Source organism: Branchiostoma lanceolatum, chromosome 9 (assembly GCF_035083965.1).
Source record: "Branchiostoma lanceolatum isolate klBraLanc5 chromosome 9, klBraLanc5.hap2, whole genome shotgun sequence".
Classification (NCBI taxonomy): Eukaryota; Metazoa; Chordata; class Leptocardii; order Amphioxiformes; family Branchiostomatidae; genus Branchiostoma; species Branchiostoma lanceolatum.
The window spans coordinates 9,936,543-9,964,279 of NC_089730.1; the positions used below are offsets into that span (position 1 = coordinate 9,936,543).

Below are 27,737 nucleotides of genomic sequence, written 5' to 3' on the forward strand. Positions count from 1 at the left end.
AGCCTTTCACGATGTCCCCATTCCCGAAAAGGCCGAAATTTGACAATTTGACGGTCGTTTTCAACACTTTTCTGGTCGCGGCCAGGCTCGGTACTGCAGATTAGGCTCTTATAGGGTATGTGCCCCAACTTGTAGATATGCGAAAATATGCAATACATAAGCTAGGCTTTAAGACAATTAATATTTTTCTGCGCAGGATCTGGCGTTTTCATGTACATTTAGAATGAGATTCAGACTTTTACAAACACTCCTTGACACAAAACAGATCGATTGTTGTTTGCCCCGCGCGGAGCCCATGTAACATGATGGCCTCCCGCCGAAGCGCCACCTATATTCTTGTGCACATCGCTTTTTGTACGTTACAGGTAGAAAAAGAGTATATGTGAACGTTATCCGCTATCCCCTGACAACTTTGGCCTTTTACCCAACTGTTCATCTGTTAATATGGGGTTAGAGACTGTCAGAAAAGCCCGGCCGTCACTCACTATCTTTCACCCCCAACATCTGCTTGGAGACCTTATCCGACTTTGGCCTTTTACTTGACTGCCCATCCGCTTATCAACCATGGTTAGCATTGACTGAAGGAGGTCATAGATTCATCAGCTTATAAATCTATCATAACATTTGGACAACAGACCACAAAATGACGTAACCGTGAGATCTAGAGGACCTAGACTGGTTGTAAAGACTGGTTTACTCAAAATGCTGGACTGTGTGCCTGACAACACCATGAATATGTTGGCTCAAATAGTCTATTTATTTGCAACAGAATAAAAGGCGTCGAACGTCAAAAACACCTTCAATCTATAATTCGAGACTGCGAGAGGTAAAAAAAAGGACAGTCAATGTTGCGCACATTCATAAACTGATGAACTTGCTTCCCCATGCTGTCATTCTTCCAGCACTCTGGCTTTTCAAACAACATTATCAATAAGGTGAAATACAAGAAAGTTATTCTTCGTAACTTTAAGGGTCTTTTTCGTCTTCTTTTTCTTACGATAGATATTGAATACAGCACAATGCGGGTACTGGTTACGATGACATTACCGATGGAACAAAACGAGGAGGAAGCTTTGAAGAACCCCCTTAAATACAGATACTATGCCTATGTACCTATAAATGTTGAGTAAAAAGCCAAAGTTGTCATGGGAAAGCGAATGGTGTCCACCAATATATATAAAGTAATGCGAACACGAATGTAGGTGGCGCTTCGACGAGAGACCATAGTGTTACTTGGGCTTCTCGCGGAGCAAACAACTATTGATCCTTTTTATGTCAACTAGTGTTTTTAAAAGCCTGAAATCTAAATTCTAAATGTATGTCAAGATATCATGACCTGTTTGGGAAAGTTTTAATTGGCTTTAAATCTACATTCTTGTGTATTTTCACATTTTTACAAGTCGGAACAATATACCCTAACATAGCCTAATCTGCAGTACCGCTCCTGGCCGCAACCAGAAAAGTGTTAAAACGACCGCCAAATTGCCAAATTTAGGTCTTTTCGGGAATGGGGAAATCGCGGAAGGCTTGCAAAGGGGTTTGAATCTTTGAGGCTTAAATGGCTTAGATTTAGAAAATACGAGTATTTAAGATGAAGAATAATGATATCTAAGACATTTCACAAACAAAGGAATATGTTATTGGGTGATAATTGATAAACGTGCGTATGCATTTCCTTCGAATTTTGCCAAGAGAGGTAGTCGATTGTACATTCCCTATGATTGTCACTTCCTGAACGGCTTCCACATCCTAACATTAATCTTATTTTTTTGAAACAAGAAGACGTTGAACTAGTGCAGTGATACTTTTGTCTGTCTATCTATCGACAAATCCAATTTCCCTTTAAGATATGCATTATGTGTATGAATTACTTAATGGTGCAATATAATTTTGGACGCCCGGAGGCGCTGCTGTAATGGCAGAGAATTTCAAAATCACCCAGTAATATTGATAATGGTTTATTTATCTTTTTATGTTTTATTCTTGGTGATTTGACGACTATAATGTAAAATGAAGAATATCAATTCAGGTTCAGGTTGCATAATCGGATGGTTACTTTTTATGTGACAAGCCAGAGATAGGCACTGAGGTTGCAGCTCAGTGTATTGCGATGCAAGCAACACAATCATGCACACTTAGATCTAGACAGGATTACAAATTCAATTGTTTCCGAAATCGAAACTAAACGTTTCCACATTTACACCCAGCATCTGTTTAACATATGATATATTACATTTGCTTTGATTTGCTTCTACAAGTGGTTCTTTATCTCAGTTGAATATCTGAAGTCTATTAGCTTGCAATGGCTTAGTTTGCAAATTTGTATCATCTTTGTAATTAGCAATTAGTTTCCTTTGTTCCATCTCATGCCGGCTTCCTTGAAAGCTTAAGCTTGTTTTCCGGTAAAGTTTATTATAGCTTCATGACGATTATGATAAAAACTCAGCAAACGAAAGCAGGGTGGTACGGAGTCGTTTGAACAGGTCATTTATTCACACACGTGATAAGTTTGGTAAAAAAAAATCTCACACTTTCTTACTTGACAACACTAGAAAACTTAAAAGTAACATCAACGAAACAAGACAAAGTCCATTCATTAACTACATTTGGCTGTCATGAACTCTACCATGGAGATGCGAAACAAAAAACACTGACAAATAAAGTCTAGCGAGTCTTTTTTGAGCGGGTCATTGACGAGTTTTACACCTCTCACTGCCCTTTTTCAGGACTCTGGTGGGTCAATTCTATCAATCAAAAAACATAACCACACATTACGCAAAGCAAATTAAAAACAATTTAGCACAACATTAACAATAGCAAGCAAACAAAACTGTATAAAGCTCTTTGTACAATAAATCCTCACATATATCACATCACATGGTGACAACAAACATGATATGTTAGCATGAAAGCTCATCTGATATGTTGCATTGATAGGCAATTGATAAAGGCGTTTCCCAAGTTTTCGGGTTGGGGGTCAATAGGAAATATAACTGTCAGTGGTCTTAACAAATAAACAAAGCAGCAAGCTCCTAGCCTGGTATCCCCATATTATTATATAACCAGCTCCAGTTAGCTCCTCTGTTCGCTTCCCTGCCCAATCGTCTAGCACCCGCCACCCTTGAGACGTTTGGCCCCGACGTCGATTATTTCGGGTTTCAGATATTTTCTATCAGAAGCAGTGTAACGGGAATCAAAGTTATGTTTAAACCCCGCCACCATGCCAGTACAGAGGACCGTGCGACTGGGAGCCAATCATAGCTCTCGCCTATATTCTAGGCGAATATTAAAATGCCAATCTGTCCTCTATTTCACAGGTGCCAGACGTTTTGGCAAGGAAGCGATCAGAGGAGCGACCCGTAGCTAGTATGAATGCCAGGCCAACAAGGCCCTGTCTTCCCCTTAGATACTTGTTTTGGAAAAGGCCTTTACAGCAATTCCGTTTCAAAAGTTGACGGGGGGGGGGAGTTATCAATGAGCGGAACAGGGATATTATGAATTGAACGATAATCTTCAAGCAAACGTTGTCTGTAGGGAAGATTGTAAAATGTCTCGGTCATGTCTCGTCTTTCTGACACACAACAACCGTGGGACAAGTAAGAAAACCTAACAATGTTCCATGCAAACTTGTCTTAGTATTGTAGATTGATAAAAATGAACGGGAGAGGCGATGACATTCTTTCCCCTTCTCAACTTTTGAAACGGAACATCCCTGCAGACGACATCTACCAGTCCAGACTGTCCCTCTCGAACTTGAACCTGGGGCTGTTCTCGCTGTAGAACTGGGAGTACCAGCGGCGATGGCGGGAAATACTGGAGTCCTCCCGGACCAGCAGTGGTCTGGGCACATAGCACTTGTTGTTCCAGATCATGATGTCTCTCTCCACCTGGTGACGAGAAGAAGAGATGATGATATATGACTCAGGAATGGTTACTGAACTTGATTTTGGATTACGACTTTGACTTGATGATTTGGTTTTGTATGATTACGTCTGTTTAGTTATTCGTATATGCTGTATTATTTGTTCCTTACTATGCTTTCATTATCATTTTCTTTAAATACGTTTGAATTATGTTATGAAATCTATGTACCATTTGTCTTGTGTTCTCTGGGCCCTCTTGGAAATCAACAATCTTATTGTAGGGGCTGCCCAGATGTTTTGAAGATGCAGCAGATAAGTAATAAAAATAAATAGATAAAAATAGAAATAGTCTTTGCTTCTGCTTGGTATTAACAAAAATTAGCACCTTATCTACCTCAACGAAAAAGTTATTCCAGCCATGGAATTCAAAACTATTATTTTCATATATCCTGGTTAGGTATTGAAGAAACAATAAAAGCGAACCTAAATTCTCTATTATCATTGACTATTTCTGCCATTGCTAGTGGATGTAATTATAAGAATCATCGTCGTTGAATAGAGAATATTGATTCTCAATTTATCTAGGTTAGCAATCCATAGCACCTGTGGATGTATATTGTAAAAAACGTTGAATTGAGAATATGATGTTGCTTCTCAATTTTCTTAACAATGTTTTTCATAGCAACTAGACGTAATTAGAATCTTTGACGGCAGAATTTAGACTTCTAGCACATTAAGACGTCTAAAGCCGCTTTGATTGTTTGTACACCAGCTGTATGTTTCACTGTCGTTTATTGTTTTGACTTTTGTTTTCACGTCATTGTTATTTGTTATAGAGTTATTGTTATTTGTTGATCTTATTTTTTGTATGCAAGATCAGAGGGCCTCCATAAGCAATTCTGCTTTAGCCCAATCCTCTTAAGTATATGAATAAAAAATGAAATAAAAAATGTCTTCACACCTGTACGGCCTCACCCCAGAGGATGAACTTGGCGAGACATGTCGGCACCCACCGGCCGGCGTACACGCTGTGCGTCAGCCTCTGTAGCAGCGGCTCCACCGGCGTGATGGACTGAACCAACATGAAGTTCCCAAACCCGGACTCCAGAAACAGGTATACAATACCAGGGCCGACCTAGGGAAGGGCACATGAATTCTCATCTATTGCACGGCGCATTGGATTGGTCAGTTGTAAACCTTATGATTCACCCATGTGTTCTCGATGTTCATTACCCATTCGCTGTTCCGATCAACCGCAATAAAATTGTCCACAAATAAACTTTACTACAATAAACAAACCTATTATCAGGATGGCGAAGAATATAATTAGCCTCACCTATGATAATCCCAACTCTCAAGAAACTCATAGAAACTGAAACTAATTTGGAAGGACAGGAACTCCTTTCTGCAATGAATGACAAGAAATTCTGGAGGACGAACTTCTCTTGCTGCACCTCGAAAGAGGAGGAACGATGTGGGTATAATAGAGCCATCGTATAATATGCACAGCAGATAACGTCTTATTAATGTAATCTTTTGCTATCTGGTTCGATCTAAAAATATAGATGATTACTCGAATGACAACGGGTGTGTCACTGACCTGTCGGGCAGTGGCCTTGATGTCTGCGATGGAGATCTTCTGTCCGAACAGGTACACCATGTGCTGAGTGTGCATGGTGCTGACGTGCGCGTCCGGGGCCGGGTCAGGCTGCCACTCCGCCCGCCACACGTGCTTAGCGAAGTCCCATGAGGAGGAGTAGATGCTGGTGAGGTCCACCCCGGCAGTCACGAGCGGGCCGTGCAGGTAGTTCAGGTGAGCTATGTCTGCCGCGTTCTCTGGAACCTCCTGATTAGAATTAATGTTCAAAAACATCAGAATTCAAAATAGCTAGAGTCAACAACTTATATCAGACTCTTCACATTCCAACACATAGACGGTATTTGTGATTGATTTGCCATTAGGAACTTTGCGTTGATAGCAAAGTCTATCATTTTCTTTATCACCAAAATCTTATTAATAATTACAACATCAGGGCTGACACGTGAGATACATAATACAAATACATAATAAGGCAAGTTATGCATCTTGAATGACTAACTATGGCCCACTTTACACTTGATTTTAGCTGTAGTACTACAGATCGTAATCTACTTCTCTCGCAGACTACAGCTTTTTTCTGGGTAAATTATAAAGAAAAATGATGCGTAGTCTACTACAGAAGTCTACTACAGCCCCCGATGCTATAGCACTACACGTCATCCTGGGGATCTGCGAGACTTCGCTTCGGGTGTAATAATAAAGCGAACTGTAGTAGACGACAACCATGTTCGACAGTATGATGGACTATATTCGATATGACGTAATTCGAATAAAACGTACGCGTGTTCCATCAAGCTAGTGTCACCTGAGGTCACTTACAAGTTTCCAGCCTCGCATCAGAAAAAAAAATAATTATAATTTTTTCACAAATATAAACCATACCGAAATCCCCATCATGGATTTGTCAAAGGTCACGATAGGTCAGTTAAGGTCACCACAGTTTCGTGGCAATCTGGTAAAAGCAGGTGTCCTGCTAGGCTTCATGTCAGTGAGTGTAAATCGGACCCTAAGATGTAGTCCACGAATCAGTAGACTTCGATGTCTAGTGTAAAGCGGGCCTATGATATGGTAATTTATGGTTTTATTAGATTTTGATGTAATAACGAAAGATCTAAATCCGAGCACGTCTGACTTACATGTAAAAGGACCTTCTCATCTTGTAACAAGCGCAGGGGGGCTGTCCAAATAAAATTCAGTATACTTGATTTTAGTACATGTAGTAGTGATTTTTTTCGTTCAATTTACATCACACTGCGACAGAAATTTAATAGTTTACCGAGAGCTCTATGTTTTACCTCGATGTGTGCGTTAATTATGTGCTCCGTGGTTCCCCGGCAGGTCCAGTCACCGCTGGCGATCTCATCGATAATGGGCGGTGTCCAGGTGGGCTCTACCCCGTCACAGTGGTACCAGATGTAGATACATCCATTCCTCTCCAGACACGGCCACGACTTCACACGGGCGAAGTCAGGAACTAATGACGTATAAAACAATTTCATTAATATTACACAGAGAATGTACAATTGAGTAATCATTTATGATATTACCATTGAGGCCTTGGCTCTGAGTAGCGATCGTTATACACAACAAGCAATGAAATAAACTGAAATGATGATGTCGATGTAGAGTGTTCTGAGACACGACTACACTCTTATCTGGCGACAATGTTCCCTGATAGATACGTAATCTGTCTGTCTATGCCTGTTAAATCAAATTAAATGCAGAAGAAAAATGAGATTGAATAAAATGAGATAAGGTATAAATGATATTAAGCTAATCAAATGAAATAAAGCAGCATAGAGAAAAATAGATAAAACAGAATAAGATGAAAGGAAAGTGATCCAAGAATGATGCGTGACAAATACTTTATAGCATCAACGGGACCTATGATTATCTAGTATCTGCCCACCTTTCTCGGCGTATGGGATGCCCATGCACTTGCCGTCCTCTCCCCTGAACTTCCAGCCGTGGAAGGGGCACTGCAGACAATCCCCCACCACCTGCCCTCCCACGGCCAGGTCAGCGCCCAGGTGGGGACAGTAGGCATCCAGCACCGACACGCTCCCGCCAGCGCTCCGGAACACCGCCAGCTTCTCTCCTACAAAATCAACTTTTTGTCACATAATGTTTCAAAAAACGGGAAGATACATTTTTGCTCCCAAAGGCTTGTTTTTTGGGAGCAAAAACCAAAGCGTGGTCCATTTTCAGCGCTCCGTTGCACCTGTATAAGTCTCGTATGCATATTTGTCACTCTCTATTTCTGTGTGCAATGAAAGAAAGGAAGAAAGTTATTAGAATTGTGTATTTCTCTCGCTGTATCAAGTATTTGCCACGATTGGTGTGCAAGGTAGTCGACGTCATTCAGATGACAGAAGTTGTCACACGTCGTTTGCAAAAGACAATGTGTCTATCTGTTGATAATTAACCGTTAAAGACCACGCCCCCACCCTTTCATTTTGATTTCAAATGCCCCTCCCACCTTTCAATTTGATTTGAGACCCCGCCCACCTTTTTATTGTCACTGTAAATGAAGATGTAATTAAACTACAGATTAGAAGGCTTGGCATACAAGCCCAGTGCATGGAGTAAAGTTGTTTTGGCGGATATTTGCGTTCTAGTAATAACCTCCCTAATAAAAATACGTTTCCTGGCGGCCCTGGGCTTTTCAAATGGAACCGCTCTAGAAATCAGATTGTGTTTAGCAGATCAATGGTTTAGCGTCTGTTAACTGTCGCCCAGGGCTTGTTTTCGGGCGCATTGACCACCGTTCAACAGGATGAATACACGTATGTTGACAGTAGTCACAGTGACATGCCACACCCCAACGAAACTCAGAATAGCGCCTTCCGGAGTCAACAAAGCGTAACTATTGGTCTATTGGACGTCTGTGTCGGTACGACATTGGTATGACACGCCGGTACAATTGGGGTATAGCATGATTACTTTGGCAACCCGAGCCAAACTGGCTCATTCTTCTTATACAGGTGCAACGGAGCGCTGGAAATGGACCACGCTTTGGTTAACCTCTGGTCTTTGTTTTCAGTGGATCTGGCTAACACACTTTGACACACTTTCGTGTATATATACACTGGGATTATTCCGTTGGAAAGCATACGCCCCCCCCCCCACACACACACATACACATTTGAACACACACTTATACACACATTCGAGAAATTTCTATCGAGTTTCACAGAATGCGCCGAGTTAGCATCAACAACATGTAAGATGTAACGCTACATGTGAAATTTACACGATTACTCAATGGAGCATAACGTTACCTGTGCGTTGATATGCAAAGAGCAACCATGACACGGAAACTCAAACATGTTACCCTAGGCCTTACCGAGCACTGTGACTCCCTCCACTTGGTTAGGTTGGAGTTGACAGGAGTCCATCACCCTGAACCAGCCGTTGGGGTACACGGGGGGCAGCTCGCCCCTCCTTCGCCGCCGCCGCACGTCGTTCGCGACGTCCCTGCGACTATACCCGGCAAGTTTGTTGTACCCGACATCGTGAAGTGTCCGACTGATCTTCAATGGACACAGCAGAAGCCGGTAAAGCCATGCGGCTATGGCAACACCAACGGCATACAGGGCGAGTTGACTTACAGGTGGCCATTGCCATTGTGTCGACCAGAACGTATCCCCGATCAGAGCGAGCGCCCAGGCAGCGTGGATATCTACTGCCTTGTCCTGTACCAACCCTACTGTAGCTAGGGACGGCACTAGTATGGCCAGCACCAGTAGGAACAGGTACCTGTACTTCGGCATTGCTGCTCAGTCAGTGCCTCTGCCCAGGTGTCGCCCCCCTCGGTAACATGATCGGCCGTTTTGTTTACGCTATGAGATGCGGCTGTTTTACGACATGGTAAATAGAAGCTGGAGTCACCAGGCACGCTGCCATGACGGCAACAAAACAAAACAAAAAGAACGTAACCCTAGCTTTAGGACAAATCGAACCGGTATTTCAAATGTCAACGTCCTGTCGACCGCACGTACGTATGTTCGACTGTTCCAACGCACAACTCCTAGCAGAAGACGCGTACGTCGTTGCTTTGGTTACCAAATTACGATTTGTGTTGCCATGACGACGTTTCAAGTTTGTCGTCCCAAGACCGCGGGGTCTTTGATGTACAATACTATTGAGGCATATATCAAATGGATCCACCCACTCACGAGACACAAAGACTTTTGATTAGTACATGAGATTAGCCTGATAAAATCGCGCGCTTCGGAAGACCCCAGGCAACAGCCGGCCTTCATCGCCAGGGAGTTGCTAAAGGACGGCTTTCTATGCGGAAGGTTTAAATATTTCGTTGTGACCATCGGCAACGAGAAACAGACAAAATCAAGCCACATGTAGAAAAAAAAGATAGGGTGAAAACGCTTACAGGACACTTTATTTGAGGTACGAGGTCGAGGAAGAGAAAAGACTGAGATTGTTCACAGACCTCTTCTGAAAGCTAGGATTAAAAGAAATAATGAGGGAGCTCGAGTAGCTAAGTAAAAGCTTCTAAAAAAAGGAACAAAAAAGAAACCAGATGCCCCAATAGACGAGTCAGTTGTTTCAGACCAGTCCATCCCTGGCGATTATGACAATACGCAGATTCAGTTGCACGTTATATGTATATTTAGGCACTCCTCAATAGCGACCCGCATACTTGCGCTGAACAAAAGAAACAAAAGCTTGGGACTGAATGGATGTCAAACCACATAACACAGAATATTAGATCTATAGTACAGTCTTAGACACCATTGATCTAGCTTTTGTGTTTTCCCAATTATCTGATATATGATAAACATTGTTTGGATGAACAAGCAACAGTGCTATAACCAAAAAAATGCGAAGCATTTAGAGATATTCTATAAGCACTTGAGTCAAACCATATATGAAGATCCAACAAAATTCTGTAGTTAAACACAACTGGCCGATCGCAAGGCCCAACCACCCATAGCGTTCTATAGATCAAACTGCTAATTTTGATTGACAGACGGGATTCAGGGTGATAACACACATTTCTTTGACTGGCACGGGTAATATGAGCGCATCAGGAAGGTTGACAAACAGTTTGTATTGTGTCCGACGAACATGTTCTGATAAACATACTGCTCTTTCAATATGTCTCGCTAACAGATCTCCCGTACACAGTTACGCAGTTTTGGACTAACAAAAGTACTCTGAATTAGGTCTGACTAGAAATACCGCTTAGAAAAACGACACGTCACATCTGCTTGGAGATTATTTTTTAGAGTCGTCAGTGACTGGTGATAAACCAACAGTTAAAGCACACTGCCGTATGGCCCAGTGGTTTTTGTCTCCAATGGCTTGCACTGTGCACACAAATGCAAGTAACTATTTGCAGACTTGTCCGGGTGGTTTGGAAGGACTGTCATTGGTGTTCAGACTGTAGGGTGCCGATAAAATCGCACCGTCATTGTTGTTGGTCACATACCCCAACACACATTGCCCTGGTGTACAACTACGGTTCGTTGGATAATACACAGAGACTAGAGATGTCTATCAGGAGAAGAGAGCCCAAATTCCAAAGCTCCTACCCGGCCGATTTTTTTTCTAAAAGTCAAATAAGCAAACACAACGTAACAGGTGGGTGGCAGCTAGAGGTCTGACTACGAAAGCATCCTGATATGTGCGCCACCTTTCGAAATCAATCAAAACTGCAGGAAATATTTGCTGTGGTGCGCTACAGTACGTCTTTGAATATATAAATGACCTTGCAATTTTGAGCCCGTTTTCTCATACGCCCTCAAAACCATGTTAAGTTTCGACTTGTCCTATTCACAGACAAACCTACTAACAAACAATCTTGAAAACATCTTCAAAATTCGCGGGAGACAATATGAGACCTGTTCTGTTATTGGTCAGATATCAGTCGACGTCTTTCATTGGCGGAGAGGGTTGAGTTTCGGAGAGACAAGATGGCGGCTGCTACAGGACGTTTGGCCGGACGATTGGCACTTGTTACAGGTGATCATAGCTGCAATAAAAACATGTCGATACCACAAGTGTTCTCGTATGAAGTACATTAAAGTGTAAGTTATGACTCGAGTGCATTTTTGTGTTTTGCCTCTTGCCGCAGCTCCTGATTTGAAAGTTTGACCTCCTTGATTGATTAGAATTATGAAATTTGATAAAAACTACTTGATATACACCAAAAATAATTACTCAAGCAACTGGATAAGATTTTGAAACAGTCAGACGTTTCAGACAGACTTGATATACATATGATACATATCAAGATACTTGATACATATCATATGTGTAGCACATGCCACATAGTAACGTTACAGCAATGCAATCAGCTTCTATTTCTCAGGTTGAACCGTTCTGGATATAACGTTATAGACCTTTGAACCTAGATTTGTTGGTTGGATACAGCAATATTATGGCCGATGTACAAAATTGTATTATGGTTGACAAATTTATAAGCTTTTGCATAATTTGGAGGATTGAGATTTGATGCATCATCCAAATCTTCAGTCTCAGATTTCATGCTATGATTCACAATATCCCCAGTTTCATAGCAATTACAGCAAAATCTATTATTTTTTCCTTAAAAAAAGTAAAGTAAGCATAATGCTTTTTCAAGTGGTTTTATGAATAGCTTGTCACCAGGCGGCTGCAAGTAATTTTGCATATATTTTTCAAATTCTGTCAGAAAACTGATTTTTATAAAAAGGAAATTGTCCACAAAGCTAGCTTTCTGCCTTCTGTTTGTTAGGTGGAGGCAGTGGCATAGGGAGGGCAGTCTGTCAGGCATTTGCAGCCCAGGGGTCAAAGGTTGCCGTGGTAGACATCAATGAAGCACCAGCCAATGAGACGCTCCAGTCCCTGTCATGTGACCAAGGCGTGGAGCATCATGCCTTTGGTTGTGATGTCTCCTCTAACCAGTCTGTCAGTCGACTACTGACTGATGTTACACAGAAGTTCTCCTGTGCCCCCTGTATCACTGTGAACTGTGCCGGAATCACCAAGGATGAGTTCCTCTTAAAAATGGACAACAGAATGTTTGATCAAGTCATCAAAGTTAATCTCAAGGTAAAATCTTGAACTTGAGGTATATTTCCTGCAGTGTGATATGGTCTTTTCAAATTATGTCTATGGTTATAAGTGACTTTGCATAATTTAAGTGTCTTTTTTTTTTCAGGGTACATTTCTGATAACCCAGGCAGTAGGCAGGGCTATGGTGGAAAGCAAAGTCCAAAATGGGTCCATCATCAACATGGCCAGCATCGTTGGCAAGGTGAGGTTGCTTGCACCTGAGTGAGGATGTAGCATGCAGTAGTTGGTATGACCAGTTAAAATAAGAGCCTGAAATAGGTACAAATTGGCTGTGTTGTAGGTACTTATGGCATGGTACAATAGATTTACATTTTGTCTTCAGACTGAGCATTACTGTTATTCCCTTTGATTAAACAGGTTGGAAACCTTGGCCAGTGTAACTATGCTGCCTCTAAAGCTGGAGTGGAGGGACTTACTAAAACAAGTGCCAAGGAACTAGCCAAGTGAGGAGTATACTCTTGCGCATGCAAGTGGAATTTCTTAATTGGCCTTCTATTTTTTTCAAGTACCTTGCCAAAGCAAATTTTATGGACAGTTTTAGCTACCGGTATCTTTGTGAAGCATTTTTCACAGCCATTTTCTTGCTTTGTAGATTTGGAATCAGGTGTAATGCCATCCTGCCTGGATTTATTGAAACACCAATGACTGATGCTGTACCACAGAAAGTGCTGGACAAGGTATGATGAAACAACTATCTTAATTGGTGCATCAATTCCACTGTTCAATGGCAGTCTTTTCTAAAAGAATCAATTAAATGTTTACCTTTCCGTTTCAGTTTAGAGATGTTATCCCCATTGGCAGACTTGGGAAACCCTCGGGTAGGAGGATCGTTTTAAATGATTTTGATTTTTCTTTCAACAAAAACTAATTTTTCAATAGATGCTACAATATTATGCAAGGGTGCTTTCTATTACAGCTCAAAACTGTGTTGTTTTTCAGATATAGCAGATGTGTGCATATTCCTGGCCTCTGAAGAGAGCAGTTACATAACAGGAGCAAGTATTGAAGTTGCAGGTATGTTATCTATTACCATGATTACCAGGTTAGAAACATTAAATTTGTGACTTTGAAGCAACACTAAATGACAAACACCTCATGCAACTTAGCTGTGGAAAAAGTACAAAGGATTCTGTTGCTTTTTTTCATTATGAATGCCTGAAAATAAGGAGTACCATCATATTTCATGGTTCTATGTTGGAATCAGATATTATTGACGTTATATGAGCTGTTTTTTTTTGTTTAACCAATGGTTTTGTTGTTGTTCTAGGTGGCCTGCACATGTAACAACTTTAAGGAGACTGTATGCATTTGGGATTCAAACTCAGCTCAGGGATCAACTTTAGAGTGAGGGTTATCATTATAACATAATAGAAATATAATTTACAGTTCTAAGTTCCTTACAAACCAGCCTGGGTACCATCGTCAGTACTAACTGCTGGCTCAATCCACTTGCTCACCATGGTACCCAGGCTACTTACAAACAGTGTGAAACTTGTCAACATGTAATCATGTGTGGTCCAGTGGTTAGCATCCTGCTTTTGGACCTTTGGGTGGTTGGTTTAGATCTTGTTCTAAACCCAGATTGGCATACCACTCAGAAAGAGTAGAGATACACACATACAAAATGATCCCAAACTCCTACCACATAATGTTATTTGCTCAAACAAACTCGAAGTACTAAACTGGTGTGATATGCCATGTGGTAGTTTTCTGGTTTGCATTTTAGGTTTGTACAAGAGTATTTAAAGGAAGAAAAAAAATGTGTGTAATTGTAAGAAATTAAAAATTTTCAGCCAGGTTGCTTATATCAATTTGGCCCCATGTCAAAATATTTTATATTTATGAAAATTGAATCTTCGAAATTCTAATTGTGCCTTTCATTCTTGACACTAACGTAGTGTACTATATACAACAGGATTTTGCTACCTGTGTGTCACCATGATTATCTTAAAATAGAGTCACATACTGATACATCCATACTTTATTGTACAGATCTTTTCAAACCTGTTACACAGTAAAACAACTTTATGTACAATACAGCAAACTCAGAATGAACGTGGAACTGAAAATAAATGGAACACAATGGATAATCCATGAGTAAAATATAAGGCAACTAAACTTGTGACTAAACCATAATAAAGTGGCTTAAGTAAACAATCTATAGTTTTCTACATTTAAGGTGTCAATAAGTACTTTAAGATAATCAATATGTATCAAATTGGTATATGAGTATTCTGGTTAACTTGCAGAGCTCCAGATAATCATCAAGCCCTTATATGGGAAGGGTTACCACCAAGTCCTGGACAGTGATCAGGCAAGGCCTGAACACATCCATGCAATTATCAGCTTTTCTTTGTCTACAAGTCTATAGCATCCCACACTACATCATTACACATAGCAGAACGTGTAAAACTGGAAAAAGAATCCATGTGTGTCATAAAATGCTTTAATAATCTGATGGCACAAGTAGAAACATTGGTACATGTAAATTAGTAGCTGTTTTTCAGTTGTTAACCATGGGTTTGTTTTAAGAGCATTCCCTGTGTCTTGAGTATATCTATGTACATCTTCAGAGCTATTTTGTATTCACTGCACTTAATCCATTCTGACCTGGCAAGAAGCACTTGCACAAAGAGCAGCAACAACATACAGCAACGCACTACGTACCACCTACCCACTTCTCATTCGCTGGTTGTGCAATTGCAAACTAGATACGAATAAATACTCATCCATATAAAGTTATAGCATAGAAAATATCAATTGCATTGATAATCTGCTTATCTTTTAGAGCTAAATACTTAACATATCAAAGTTTGACTGAAACCTTAACAGGTTGTATATACTTCCTTTTTTCTGAAACATATAAGCCCACTGCTAACCAGTACAAAGCACCTGTGCTACCCTTGTACTTATGGTCCAGTCCTTCTAAAATGATGCAAATGAGCTAAGCAGAGACCACCGTCACTGCACAAAGTAACAACAGGTACCTACATACATTTGTACTACAAAATGGATAACTTTTATATTTACAAGATGATGAACATGTTCTTTTGTTCAGTCACAATTCTCAGTCCTCTGCATTCCAAGGAATGAGGTTACACATCCCTAGAAAGGTGACAATAGCTCAAATGGAAGCAACCTTTTTAAAGATTGGTTGAAACCATTCATAAACAGGGGTGGCCAGCTTGTAGTCTTAATCACTCAACACCTGCACACAGATATATCCTCATCACTTCTGTTTCTTCAGTCTCTTCATGTGTCTGCTTGCTCCCGATGGACGTTTCTTCCTCAGCTTCTCCTGAACATCGGAGTACTTCTTCTTGTTATACCTTAGAAAGATAAATTGAATTTGTTTTATGACCATATACTTTCAGTGCAGTACCTTAGTCTGTATATAAGTTGCGCCACAGAAAATATGGTTGTTTGGTGCAACAGGGCAACTGTTTATTTTGTACCATCCAAGATATGACTCAACCCCAAAGTGATCATATTCGGGCAGCAACAGCCCTTATCATTCTACATGTAGATGTTACTGATTTTCCATTTAAATTTATCAATGCATTAAAGATTGAAAATTCAATGTTTCAAATGTTGACGTTGTGGCTCCTGTGGTAGCATTTGTGTCTCACAGGATCCCTGCATTCATTTATAGCAAGAACCAGGAAAATAACTTGATGTGGCCTAATCAAGCTGAAAAGCTACTATTTACAATTGTACATGTGTATATGATGCAAGTGTGAAGTCTTTGTAAATGTTTTTCATCACTCAAGTGAATCTAGAAAGTGGCACATTAGCCTGCAGTTCAAACTCCAGCTAACAGGAGGCGCTAATGGAAAGGGTCCTCGTGGGTAGGCATAATGAGACTCATCATCATGGCTGCCTGAATATATCTTTGGGGTAAATTATCTACGCCTGGTAATTCAATTCAGTGCTTGGGCATAGGTTATGAATGGTTTAAGTAAATATCCCAGAATTCAACTTTTTATGCAAATCAAGTCTTGAAAGTTGAAAGCTGGGACAGATGTCAATAAAAAAATTCGGGTTTACCAGTACTGTACAGGTAAAACACTTGGTGGCACATATTTTGTCAAGAGCAAGAAAGTGAGCCTACTGTCATAGCCACAAGAGAAACTTCCATAGGGATTCCCCACCAAATACTGAGCCTCTTTCAGCTTTGAGTACGTAACAGCTTACCTACCGTCATGAGTGCTAAATAAACAAAAGTGTCTTTTAGCAATTAAAACAGTTCAGAGGTCAGTGATAACTATTTTTGCTGCTTTTAAAATACCTACTTTCTGAATTCAGCATCTGCCAGTAGTTCATCAACGATGGTAGCCTTCCTGTCCTTCTTTGGGATCCGTGAGCGGTAGAAATCAGCTGGGCTGTCCTCCACCGTGCCCATCTACATGTGTAGAAATACAAAATGTACATGGGCAAAGGTCATACAGCCTTATACATGTTCAATTATACAGATCTATTTTCATATAAGACAACTCCTTAATACAAATTTTCAGCCAATTTTTTTTCAAAGATTTTTTGTCAATTCATCTTGAACCCAAATTAATCTTCCAAGAAGGCCATTTCAAATTTTTAATGATTTTATTTTATTATCTTTTTTTCAAATCTTAGATTTTTTATTTTGAGACTAATTTTTTTCATCCATTTTCAGAAATTTACTGAACTTGGCCTTCTATTTCTATCCTTGAAGTTGAAGATGCCACGTACCTGGAAGTACTTGGGGTATGCCTCTCGGTCATTTTTCTTGTAGAATCTTTTGGGGTCCAAAACCTTGCGCATCTTTAACACATCCAGGTCATTCTTAGTTTCAGCTGTCAGCTCGGGAGCCTTCATGTCAAACCATTTCCTGCCTGTTGTTGCTTCACGTTCCTCCTAAAAACAATTGGAAACACACAAAAATTATTCAAATATGCAACTTTGTGTCCCTATCAGACTTCAGAATTCAGAGCCATCCCTACCCTTTATAGTTAATTGTACGTAGCTTATAAAATTCCAGTATAAGACCATTCTTTTTTTTTTAGAAACTATTCATTAGCATACATGAAATATTGCATACAGTGTTTACCGCAGATGGACATATACATGATGTTATTTCAAGATGATGCCACAAATCATAATACAAGGCACCTTTCTCTTCTTCTTCAGTTGCTTGACAGTTTCCTTGTAAGGAGGTATGCTGTCCTTCTGTTCAAAGTCTGGGGTCACCACGCTCTTCTTCATAATCTGAAAAAAGTAAAGAAGGAAATTAAACCTTACATTCAAAAATTGAACCTCACATTCAAAACATTCATTAATTGCTGTTTCCCTTGACTGTTGATCTACCGGTACAATTTTCTAGAACGTACCTTTTTAAGTTTTGAGAATTGTTAAATTCCAGCATCTATCTAAGCACTAGGTCTCATGGATTCTTGAAATGGGTTTCTGATGTATCAGACAAGCATAGTGAGTATAATGGAGGGCCATTTGTTTAATCTTTCAAACAATGGAATGTAGCACTGCAGAGAACAATCAGCCATCAATTACAATATTGACCAAGACATGTTTAGTATGTACACATATCTGACAGTTGTTTTCAAATGTTTATCATCTAGCATCAGGTTTTAGTAAGAACAGTGGGAATATCAGATCCTGTTTGGCATTCTTCCAAACATTGGGTATTTTTCTTCCTTTTAGCACACTGTAAGTGTAATGAACAACATGACTGTTAGGTCATTGACCTCACTTCAACACTAATTGATCGGTACAAACCAGTTGGACAACTGTACATTTGACTGGAGGCAGCCATTCTCACATTACAACACATCTTTTTCTCCTTCAGTGATTACAGTTCTTTAACAAATACAATGTGGTTTAAGTTTAGTGTAACTGCACTTGAATCTGGAGTCTTTTATTAAGTTAATCCATGCCAAAATTGAAAGCATTAAGGATGTTGAGTGTATAACTGATATCTACATTTTACAAAATGTCAAGGATGATTCTTTAATGTACATGTAGCCTGTTGATTTTAATAAATCCACCTCATATCATGAGAATCCCAGACCAAAAATCCCATTGCCGGATTCTACAGCTGGCTATGCACCACATGCCTACATGTACCTGCCCAGGGCTGGCCGCTTGCTCGGATCCCTACAATTGCTACGCCTACAATGCACACAAAACATGTACAAACCATGTTTGAGCCATGCTGACTTTTATACAAATGTATTACAAAAGAACTTTGCAACTCAGGCAGAACTGAATCAGTTTACAAATGTATCTTATTTCTCTGAGACTGTCATTCTTGTATAGGACTGTTTAGCCATAGCCAATGCTGTAGGGTTGATGTAATTTTACCATGGCCAATATTAACCTAGCTGGAGGTTATAGGGATATTGACCAATGGAGGCCATTACATAAAATACATGTATGACTATGAACTATGATGTAGTGCCAAAAATCCAGTAGCTGCAATAGTGCAAGGATGTTGAAAATACTGTGTATATTGTATGCATTGACACAGGATTAACTGATGTTTTCAAGAAATATATTTACTTGCTGTAATCATTTACCATCATGTGTTTGGCAATCTGCTACTGTAGGAGCACTGACGGTGAATAATAACTAAGAGACTATCCCCATGTTCCACCTCTAGATCTAGCATTTTGGTTTGATTGAAAGGGCCACAAACAAAACATTTTGTGTAATACCAATGGATACAGATAGTAAATTTTGTTGAGCCGTGCTAGATAGAATTGGGTTTTCCCAAAAATTAGAACAGATCCAGCAAACATCTAGAGACAGTTATTCAACACTTAAATTACAGGGAATGCCCACCACACTCTGCATTGAACAATCGCAGTTTATTCAAATCGTGCATGTTTGCAACCATCCTCCAGGTTGCACCGACTCCGGCTCAGACTAATCAATACATGCCTGACCTTTCCCATGTTTCACCAGAGTCTAAATTGCTGCAATGCTGCCCTATCTCTCTCTCCTGGACCAGTGCTGATTTTTATCAAAACGTGATCACACAAAACGTTAGAACCCAGCAAAGGTCTGTGCAGAAATTGAATAAAAATGCGCAAAGCATGGACAGAAATATGTTCATGTATTTCTAGCTTGAGTGAGAAAACCAACTGCAGACCACTTGGCCTATTAAAAATTCAAACATCTTCATAGGGATCTTTAACCCCATCTGTGGTGACTCCTGCTGTAAATGCTACAGATCTGTTGACCAGATGAGCAAATAGCAGTGGAAAGCTAAGTATAGTGTGAACACTGAGATGAAGCACCCACAAGGTTGTTTGTATGCAGAAGCGCAACTGCTGCGTGCCCCCAGGGTGTAGAACACAGGAATTTGCGCACGAACGACCCTTTAGATGAGGCTTTTTAACAAAGGGCAACCTGTGGTAACAACTGTCTTCTCATTATTACCGGGACGAGGCAGATATTCATCGTGACAAGATATCGCCCACTCCTGTTATTAGCAGTGTCAAACAATAATCATTGACAATGTAGCATACTCATCACCATGACCAATTAACCTGATTATAATGAATAAAAAATGACCTGATAATCATTGGGGATTTGACACTGTTCAAACTGCCATGAACATGAAGGCGTTATTTGCTATGCTGTATTTCACCTCCATGTACAACTGATACTTTGAAGTATTATAAATCAACATAAAAAACTGTTTTGAGAAGATCTAAAAAAAACTACCTGACATAAGTAATAAGCTGCATATTTTTGTGTGAGACTTTTCAAAATGTCTGAAAACCTTGAAGTGTCAGGGGTAATTTGATGGGCCCCGCTGACACAAGCACCAGGTCAGGATACCAGGAGAAATGTGCAATTAGTGACAATTAGTCTAGTGGTGTAAAGTCCAGACATGTTTTGCTCCTTCTTAAAGGAAATTTGGCAAACTGCCTCCTTTGATTAAGAACCTGAAGGATAAACAAAAATACAATTTCAAAACCACAATGAAAATCTGAAATGTACAAAAAACTTTAAAAAAACAAAACAAAAAATGTTTTCAAATTTAGACAATGTGCTGTATACTTTATACATTAAGTGATACAGCTGTCACAGACTATTAGTCTAGCCAGCCAGACTGGCAACAGAGGTTGCCAAGAGCCATAAGACTGAAACAAAGACAATTATCCTGACATCACCAAAGTCTTATCTATATATTGTGAAGAACAGGAAGTTGAAGAACAGGATCATCATTTGAAATGTTGAATGACAGTCCTGAGCAGCCATGACATTGAAGCCTTGAAGGACAACCATCATGGAAAATCCAACCAATTATTTGCATTGTATGTAAAATCTCTTGAACAGGGGAGTGTGGCATAGTGCAGAATATAAGTAAACAAGATCAACAGCTACTTGGTCAAAGGTCACCTCAGTTGTGATTCAGTTCCAAAAGGACAAAAAGAGATACCGGTACACACACAGTAAGTGTGAAGGGATCCACAAGTCTCTAGTAATAATGTAGCCTCTACATGTATATCCAGTCACAAATCTGGTTAATGACAAATAATCCCCAATTTGCTGTTTTCCATTTTCATGGTAGTTTTTCTCATCTTTTTCGAGGTAAATAAGCAAAATGTGCGGGTGTACTGTGAAGCTATTGTTTACATAAAAGCAGTAAAATTCAAATCATTAGCCCTGTATCATTGTCTTTACTGGTTTTCTAACTTGGTAATAAGGGCTTTTTTAAAAATACCAGTAAACACCAAGTGTATTGTGTTGTGTCAGTTAGCCTTGAAAAGAATGTCATGCCCTTTGGCTATGTCTTGGTGCAACACATCAGCAATCAAAAGGGTAATACACATTATGTAGGAATGAAGGGCAGTTGTTTCTTCAACCAAACATTTCAACTTGTTATTAATTGAATATGTTTGAATAAATATATAACGTTATTGGTCACCAAAAAATACCCATAATAAACATGTTTCTGACCAGGTCTTGGTTTGTGAAGTGGAAACATCCTGTTCAATCTCAAAAATCTTTTTTTCCAAATAAGGCCACTCCAAAATCATGTCTAGGTTCTCTTAATCTGATTCATTCCGCTTCATTTTCTGATTTGAAAAACATTTTGTGTATCCTAGAAAAAAAAAAATATTTTAGGACCCATGACTAAAGAATGTCTTTGCCTTCCTTTTCATATATTCATGTATTCAATGTTCAAAATTCATTTGAAATGGGTCTATCACTGAATCTTGTTTTACCCTTATTTTGAAGCCTGCTCCATTAGTGGGGCCAAAAATGCAGTTGTTACAGACACTCCCGATGATTATGAAATATCAACGTAAATACAATGTTTAGTTCAGATGGTGTATGCAGATCACAGAGAGTACTTCCCAGTCATGCTTGCTTTTTACCTGCTACATATGCAAACATGACCGCGTATGGATAGCGTATTGAACCATAGAACATGGGGCTGTTGACAATCAACAAAGTGCACATCTGCATGTTGCAGCTCACCTTACCATTCACCTGCCAAAGCACACAGCTGTGTCCAATCACAACAACTGGATATACATTGAAGTGGCTACACAACAGATAACTAGTATTTGTTCCTGCTTCTGTTCAAAACTAGGAAGTTCTTCTTTGTCCTAGCTGTAGTCTGTGTACCATTTCCTCTTCTTGACAGAAACAATGACTATGAGTACTATAACAGTTGTTTTTGTTGCACAAAATATGATGCCAATCAAGATATGAAACAACTTATAATTAGTATTTTAACTTAAAAGGTCATTGCCATATCTTATCTACGCATGGATTTTGTACTTATCAGCAACGGCATTAGACATATTTCCGGGGGGTCGAATTCAAATTGCCTGCTTTTTGAGGCATGTAACAAACAATAACTGTACAGGTCTTAGATAGGTTTATTTTGGGGCCTGCTTCTTTGCACTTCAGATGACAATGATATTCATGCAGATCTGTCTTACTATTGTCTGGGAGGTCCACAAAATGTGTGGATGTGATACTGTAATAGTGCGTGATTTTTGTTTTTAGGCATAGCGCCTCTAGTCCTGTGACCAAGGCAAAGTGTAAACCTTTCTATCACCCTGCTGTGGGTGACCGGTCCCCATGACCCTAATCCAAAATCAAAATCACAGAGGAAGTTATGTTTTTGGGTCTGTGTGTCTGTAAACTGCATAGCTCGAGAACCCAATTCTGGACATGCTATAGTCATCATTTTTCATAGGTAGCTTGTGAAGAAGTGGCCCCCAGAAAGTTTTAGACACCTAGCAACTTTCTTTGAAAATGCAGGGGCCAATATTGTTTGAGACTTGAAATTAATTCAAGAAGGGGTTGATGAATCATAATGATTTTTGGTATGCGAATTGGTCCTCATTAGCATTATTAATGAAAAAAATGCTTAATGGCCTTTTCTAAGATAAGACTTTCATATTTTGGTTAACTTGTTCCTTAATTAGTATAAGATATGCAAATGAGGGCTAATTTTCTTACTCAATGAAAAATCATTTGGTGAAGGTATGAGGTCAGGAAGAGGGTTACATGTAAAAGCAAATGGCAAGGGGCCAAACATGAATTTATTTGGGCCACCAAAATTGCCATTGGAATTATCTGTTAATCTCAAAGCAGATACTAGTACACGGTTTTCAATCCCCAGTTTTGCACTCTCAGCATCAACTAGATATGTATGCAAATGATTTCATGATCAGACACATATGGACCTGATATCAAGATACAAATTTCACATAAATGAAGGTAGAATATTCCTACTTCATGAAAATCACAGTTTCATTCAGTGTGTATGACATATATACATGTACATGTCCATGTACATGCAACTTGGAAGGGCATGCCAAAATTTGAACATCAGCTTTTCTCCATGAAATTTTGTGGCTGGATAGAATTTGTCACAATGATCACAAATAAATTCAAATTGTGGCTATAGCATGCTCCCTTCAAAAGTTATGTAATTATGGTTAATCTTTCCTTCCCAATTTGCCCCCCCCCCCCAAATACATGAATATGACTACATACATGAATATGATAGAATTAACCCCTATGTAGTCATGGTATAAGTATTGCTTCTGGACTTAGAATGCAATCAACCACTAGAAATCAATATCAACAGAAGCTGATCATATATTTCCGGTGGTATCTTGATGATGTACAATTAAATCAGTGTCACACACCAAGGAGGTTCTATATTCAAGCATACACCAATACTACCTCTTCATCCTGTCTATCCTTCATGAGGATGTTCTTCATGGTGACGGTTTCTGCTGTCGGGTGTCGGCTGTCCAGGTTCAGGTATGTCTCACCGACATCAATGCCAGGGTCAAGCTCAGAAGACAGCTGAATCCTGGGGCGAAAACATGACAATTACAAGGTTTAAACAAACTCAATACAGCATATACCCATGTATACCACACACACACAATTTCAAAGGGCTTTCCCGATCAAAATGTCCTTTCCCCGAACTAAGAACAGCCTGACAATATATTGCAATACCCAGGACACTCCATGCTGGCATGCGCCATGTACTGTTTAACCAGTTTGACCATCCTTTGGCATAATACACCGACACAGTGTTTACTTCTCTCTGGCTGGGAATTTGTTATCAATGTATTGTTTGGTTTCCTGTGATTAGTAATAGTACTATACACACTGGGGATGTGATCTGGTCAAAATCTCAAAAAATATTACCGTCATTGCACTCGGCCACCAGTCTTGATACATATTCCTTTCAAATCAGAAAACCCAATTTGGTCACAATTTCATACCCTATACCTGTCAGATTTCTTGCTTTTCCCTATAACATTTCATGTTTATATAACTTAACAGTAATGTAATATTCTATGCTATTCATGATTTCTATATACATTGATATCTAATTATCTATGCTCTCCATAATCATGTAAATTGTAAGATATATGATGAGTCATAGATGTGCCATTATTTTTTTCTAATGAAAACAGGTATGTTTACATGATGGCTCCTGACATGAGTATAATGTTACCACTTTTTCACACACCCATCTACTCCATTTTCATCCTTAACAACAAGGAATCCAGCTTTGGCTGAGGCAGCTGGATGTATCTACGGTTGTACCAAATTAGACTTCATGATAAATATCCCAGCCAGACTGCAGTACTACCAGAAGCTCTTGTGTCCTAGATTGTATGCTGCCAGCAATACCAAATGTCAGTGTCTACATGGCCCATCAGACAGCTGTGTGAATAAACCCAGTACAATAATAAGGTTGGGTCTTTTCAGAGAGCCATCAGGTTTGAGCTATAGATTCTGCAGAGCCAGTGAGCCACTTCAGCAAATGAAGTTCATTCAATCTTTTCAAACAGGTCAAAGAAAATGTTATCTTCATTAAGGGATGGCTATGGCTATGAATGCCTTCAGTATATTAGCATGCACTTTTCCACCATTTTACGTGTGGATGTACATCTTTCTCTTTTAGTTTAGCAAGGCATCTACCCCTAGATGCTACTACGTTTGATGTTGAAACATATCATTACACATTCTGCTGCACTGCTTTGATATAACGAAGAACGATGCACACCTGTTTTACCATCTGAAAATAGAGACTAGCTCCATGTATCACAATCAATGCCTGAATCGTGAAGACATACAACTAAAAACACTGGCTAATTATAATACGTACAGTAATACTATTTGATACATTACTAATAGTACATACTGTGACTGCCACGTTGGCTAATTTTAGGGGTGCCATATTCCTGTATTTGCAGGACTAGCATTCTGATCTATCCTCCCATGTAGATGTGGGGAGGTATATCATAATGTTGGCAAGGCCCTCCTTGTTTTGCCAGCTTTGCCTTAAGCTTGGTAGCAAACTGCTTTGGAACAGCAGGCCACTTTTTTCATGTGGTCAACAATGTTTATATTATCCAACATACCCAGGTGAAATACTTGGATGCAAGTTGACTGTGCAGTTGTCACGTTTCCAGGACCTTAAACTGATTACATCATCCTGTTTAGACTACTAGAAGCATGCGCAGGCAAATAACATCCTTGTTTTACTTTAAACACACATGAAAAACAAGAGCCCATACCGAAGCCACATGTGAGTGTCCTTCTGCACCAATCCAGTTTTTTCCATTTAACCAGGTCATATGTGGACTTACCTTGTGGTGGTCCTTCATCAGTTCATGCCAATAAAAAAAATGGCTCCCTGTTACTGTTAGCATTATATATTATATACATCACTGTTAGAATTGGCTCCACTGCATGTACAATTTGGCCCTAAGCACCACATTCCAGATGTATGTTTGTGTTCCCACGTACCCAGTAATAAAGCCATCAGAGCCTCCAGGTTGCTTGAGTCGTTGAGTGCTCACACCACTACACGACATGACTCGTTGGCTCGCTTTTTTGTATAGCAATTCCCCCAACTAGCTATAGCCACTATGACTTGAGGTTGGACATAAACCCGCAAGCAGGGTGGAATATCAATCTACCTGCTGCTCCCATCCTACTGAAAGTGTGTATGTGCGGTGAATATATGATTCAAGAGTTGCAGCATAGCTTTCATGGTGTACAATATCACCATACTTACATACAATGTATTGTGTTTCAAAACCACATATCATATTTTCAATTCAATTCTAAAATCTTTTCTCTGGCTCTTCCTGTCATCCTTAAGTGGTCTGGAGGATTTGTTGAATATGTGAGGCACTTAAGGACCTTAACACATATTTCCCATGTCCTAAGCCCTACAGTAGGGTTTGGGTTGGCGTTAGGAAGGGCATCCAGCCGTAAAAACTCTTGCTGCAAAAAAGACTTGCACTTGAAGAGGAGTCCACAGGCTCCCCCATCCATGTGCAAGCACGTCCAACCCCCATGTGACAGGGAATAAAAGACGTTACATTGGATAGAGAGATGTAACATGAAACTGTACAGGAACCTGGAAATGAAAATTTACCAACATCATTTTTGTCCGTGTACACTAGTAGATAAAGGTGGGGCAAAAGTTTGGCCACCCACTCAAGTAGGTACCCATATGATATAGGCCCATACTATAGGGTCCTACCTTGCACAACCTATTTGTCAATTTAACGGTTATAAAATGAATTTTGAATAAGCAGGAGGCTTATCATTTCCATTCCCTGTTTGTACTTACCTAAGTTGTAGAGGCACTGTATATCACTTGTGGCCTACTACAATAAGGAAAAGTCAAATTACACCCCCTGAAGAATCAATCAGCTATTAAAACAATCTCATTGGACAAGTGATCCATACCAAAAGTGTGGTCATTTGATGGTAGCTTTTCATTGGATGGGGCATATTTATTCCATGACGTCAAACCGTTTTCTGGCTCCTGATTGGCCAAGGTCACATCATGCGGTACCCCCATCGAAAAGCACCTGGACCGTCCATGCCCCATGGCCCAATAAAATGAGGCCGTAACCATCGAACTCGTTTGCTAAAACAACGTAAACACAATGTAAACATACATAAAGCTTTGCAGTCTATTCGTATGTGTGACAGAAACTGAAGGAAAGCTACAAGTTAATTTATGGAGCATTGGATTTTTCACACGGACATGTCTTTCACACTTTGAGAACCTCAGCTAGTACGAAGTTGAGAGAGATCTGATTCTAGAAGTTTTGCTCACTGTTTCTTGTGCCACGAAGGCTTTCCAGACTTCGGACCTGACAAATCGGGTACGATGACTTCGGTCTGCTGCTCCTCTTCTGCCGAAGGTTGCTTGTCGATCATGAACGAGGCGGCAGATGTGGCTGCCGACGTTCCCGCCTCGGCAGCGGCTGACGAACTCGTGGCTGAGGCTGACTCCGCCATCTTGGCCCGCATGCTCCGACTTGCCATCGCCACCAGTTCCTCCATGCCGCCCTCGCCGTCGCTCTCAGACGACTCCATAGCCGAGTCAGAGTCTCGGGGATCTCGGGAGGGCCTGGAGGAAGCCCCTGGTTTAGGCTGTGGGGGGCTAGTCTTGCAGAGTCCGCCCGTCACCCGTCGCGCTGGGTCCGTTCTGCGAACCATGTTGCCCAATCTTGTTTGGAACGAGACAGATAGATACACAGGGCCGGAAGTCGGATGCAGAAGCGCCCCCGTGCGGATACTTCACCCCACCACGGTGACCGTTCGCGCGGCCCCGGGCCGAACAGTGAACTCAAGACATTTTACCCGTTCACAGCAATTCTCGACACATT

The 27,737-nt window shown here is 40.2% G+C and overlaps 3 protein-coding genes across 3 annotated transcripts; 1 reads left to right on the forward strand and 2 right to left on the reverse strand.

Annotated features, from left to right (window-relative positions):
• Positions 1-2,471: 2,471 nt before the first annotated feature.
• On the reverse strand, positions 2,472-9,508 carry LOC136441749 (cholesterol 7-desaturase nvd-like). Its single transcript, XM_066438201.1, has 6 exons — positions 8,810-9,508; positions 7,373-7,561; positions 6,759-6,937; positions 5,464-5,709; positions 4,825-4,998; positions 2,472-3,887 (listed from the first exon to the last, which is right to left on the reverse strand). Exons 1-6 carry the CDS (start codon positions 9,234-9,236, stop codon positions 3,726-3,728), a joined length of 1,377 nt encoding a protein of 458 aa, XP_066294298.1. The 5' UTR covers positions 9,237-9,508; the 3' UTR covers positions 2,472-3,725.
• Positions 9,509-11,342: 1,834 nt separating this feature from the next.
• On the forward strand, positions 11,343-14,703 carry LOC136441274 (estradiol 17-beta-dehydrogenase 8-like). The gene is made up of 8 exons (XM_066437467.1): positions 11,343-11,451; positions 12,206-12,522; positions 12,632-12,727; positions 12,904-12,989; positions 13,139-13,223; positions 13,322-13,364; positions 13,486-13,560; positions 13,814-14,703. Exons 1-8 carry the CDS (start codon positions 11,403-11,405, stop codon positions 13,828-13,830), a joined length of 768 nt encoding a protein of 255 aa, XP_066293564.1. The 5' UTR covers positions 11,343-11,402; the 3' UTR covers positions 13,831-14,703.
• On the reverse strand, positions 14,513-27,604 carry LOC136441273 (deoxynucleotidyltransferase terminal-interacting protein 2-like). Its single transcript, XM_066437466.1, has 6 exons — positions 27,182-27,604; positions 23,761-23,893; positions 17,692-17,787; positions 17,272-17,436; positions 16,839-16,948; positions 14,513-15,875 (listed from the first exon to the last, which is right to left on the reverse strand). The coding sequence occupies exons 1-6, from the start codon at positions 27,565-27,567 to the stop codon at positions 15,776-15,778; spliced, it is 990 nt and encodes a 329-aa protein (XP_066293563.1). The 5' UTR covers positions 27,568-27,604; the 3' UTR covers positions 14,513-15,775.
• Between the last annotated feature and the right edge of the window lie 133 nt (positions 27,605-27,737).

Coding starts and splice junctions, on each gene's coding strand:
- LOC136441274 (XM_066437467.1), top strand. CDS start 11,403: ATGGCGGCTGCTACAGGACGTTTGGCCGGACGATTGGCACTTGTTACA. Junction 11,452..12,205: donor ACGATTGGCACTTGTTACAG/GTGATCATAGCT, acceptor TCTGTTTGTTAG/GTGGAGGCAGTGGCATAGGG. Junction 13,365..13,485: donor CAGACTTGGGAAACCCTCGG/GTAGGAGGATCG, acceptor GTTGTTTTTCAG/ATATAGCAGATGTGTGCATA.
- LOC136441749 (XM_066438201.1), bottom strand. CDS start 9,236: ATGCCGAAGTACAGGTACCTGTTCCTACTGGTGCTGGCCATACTAGTG. Junction 5,710..6,758: donor TAATTAACGCACACATCGAG/GTAAAACATAGA, acceptor AATTCTAATCAG/GAGGTTCCAGAGAACGCGGC. Junction 4,999..5,463: donor TCAAGGCCACTGCCCGACAG/GTCAGTGACACA, acceptor GCCCTTCCCTAG/GTCGGCCCTGGTATTGTATA.
- LOC136441273 (XM_066437466.1), bottom strand. CDS start 27,567: ATGGTTCGCAGAACGGACCCAGCGCGACGGGTGACGGGCGGACTCTGC. Junction 23,894..27,181: donor CCTTCGTGGCACAAGAAACA/GTGAGCAAAACT, acceptor TTTTCGCCCCAG/GATTCAGCTGTCTTCTGAGC. Junction 16,949..17,271: donor CATACCCCAAGTACTTCCAG/GTACGTGGCATC, acceptor CTACACATGTAG/ATGGGCACGGTGGAGGACAG.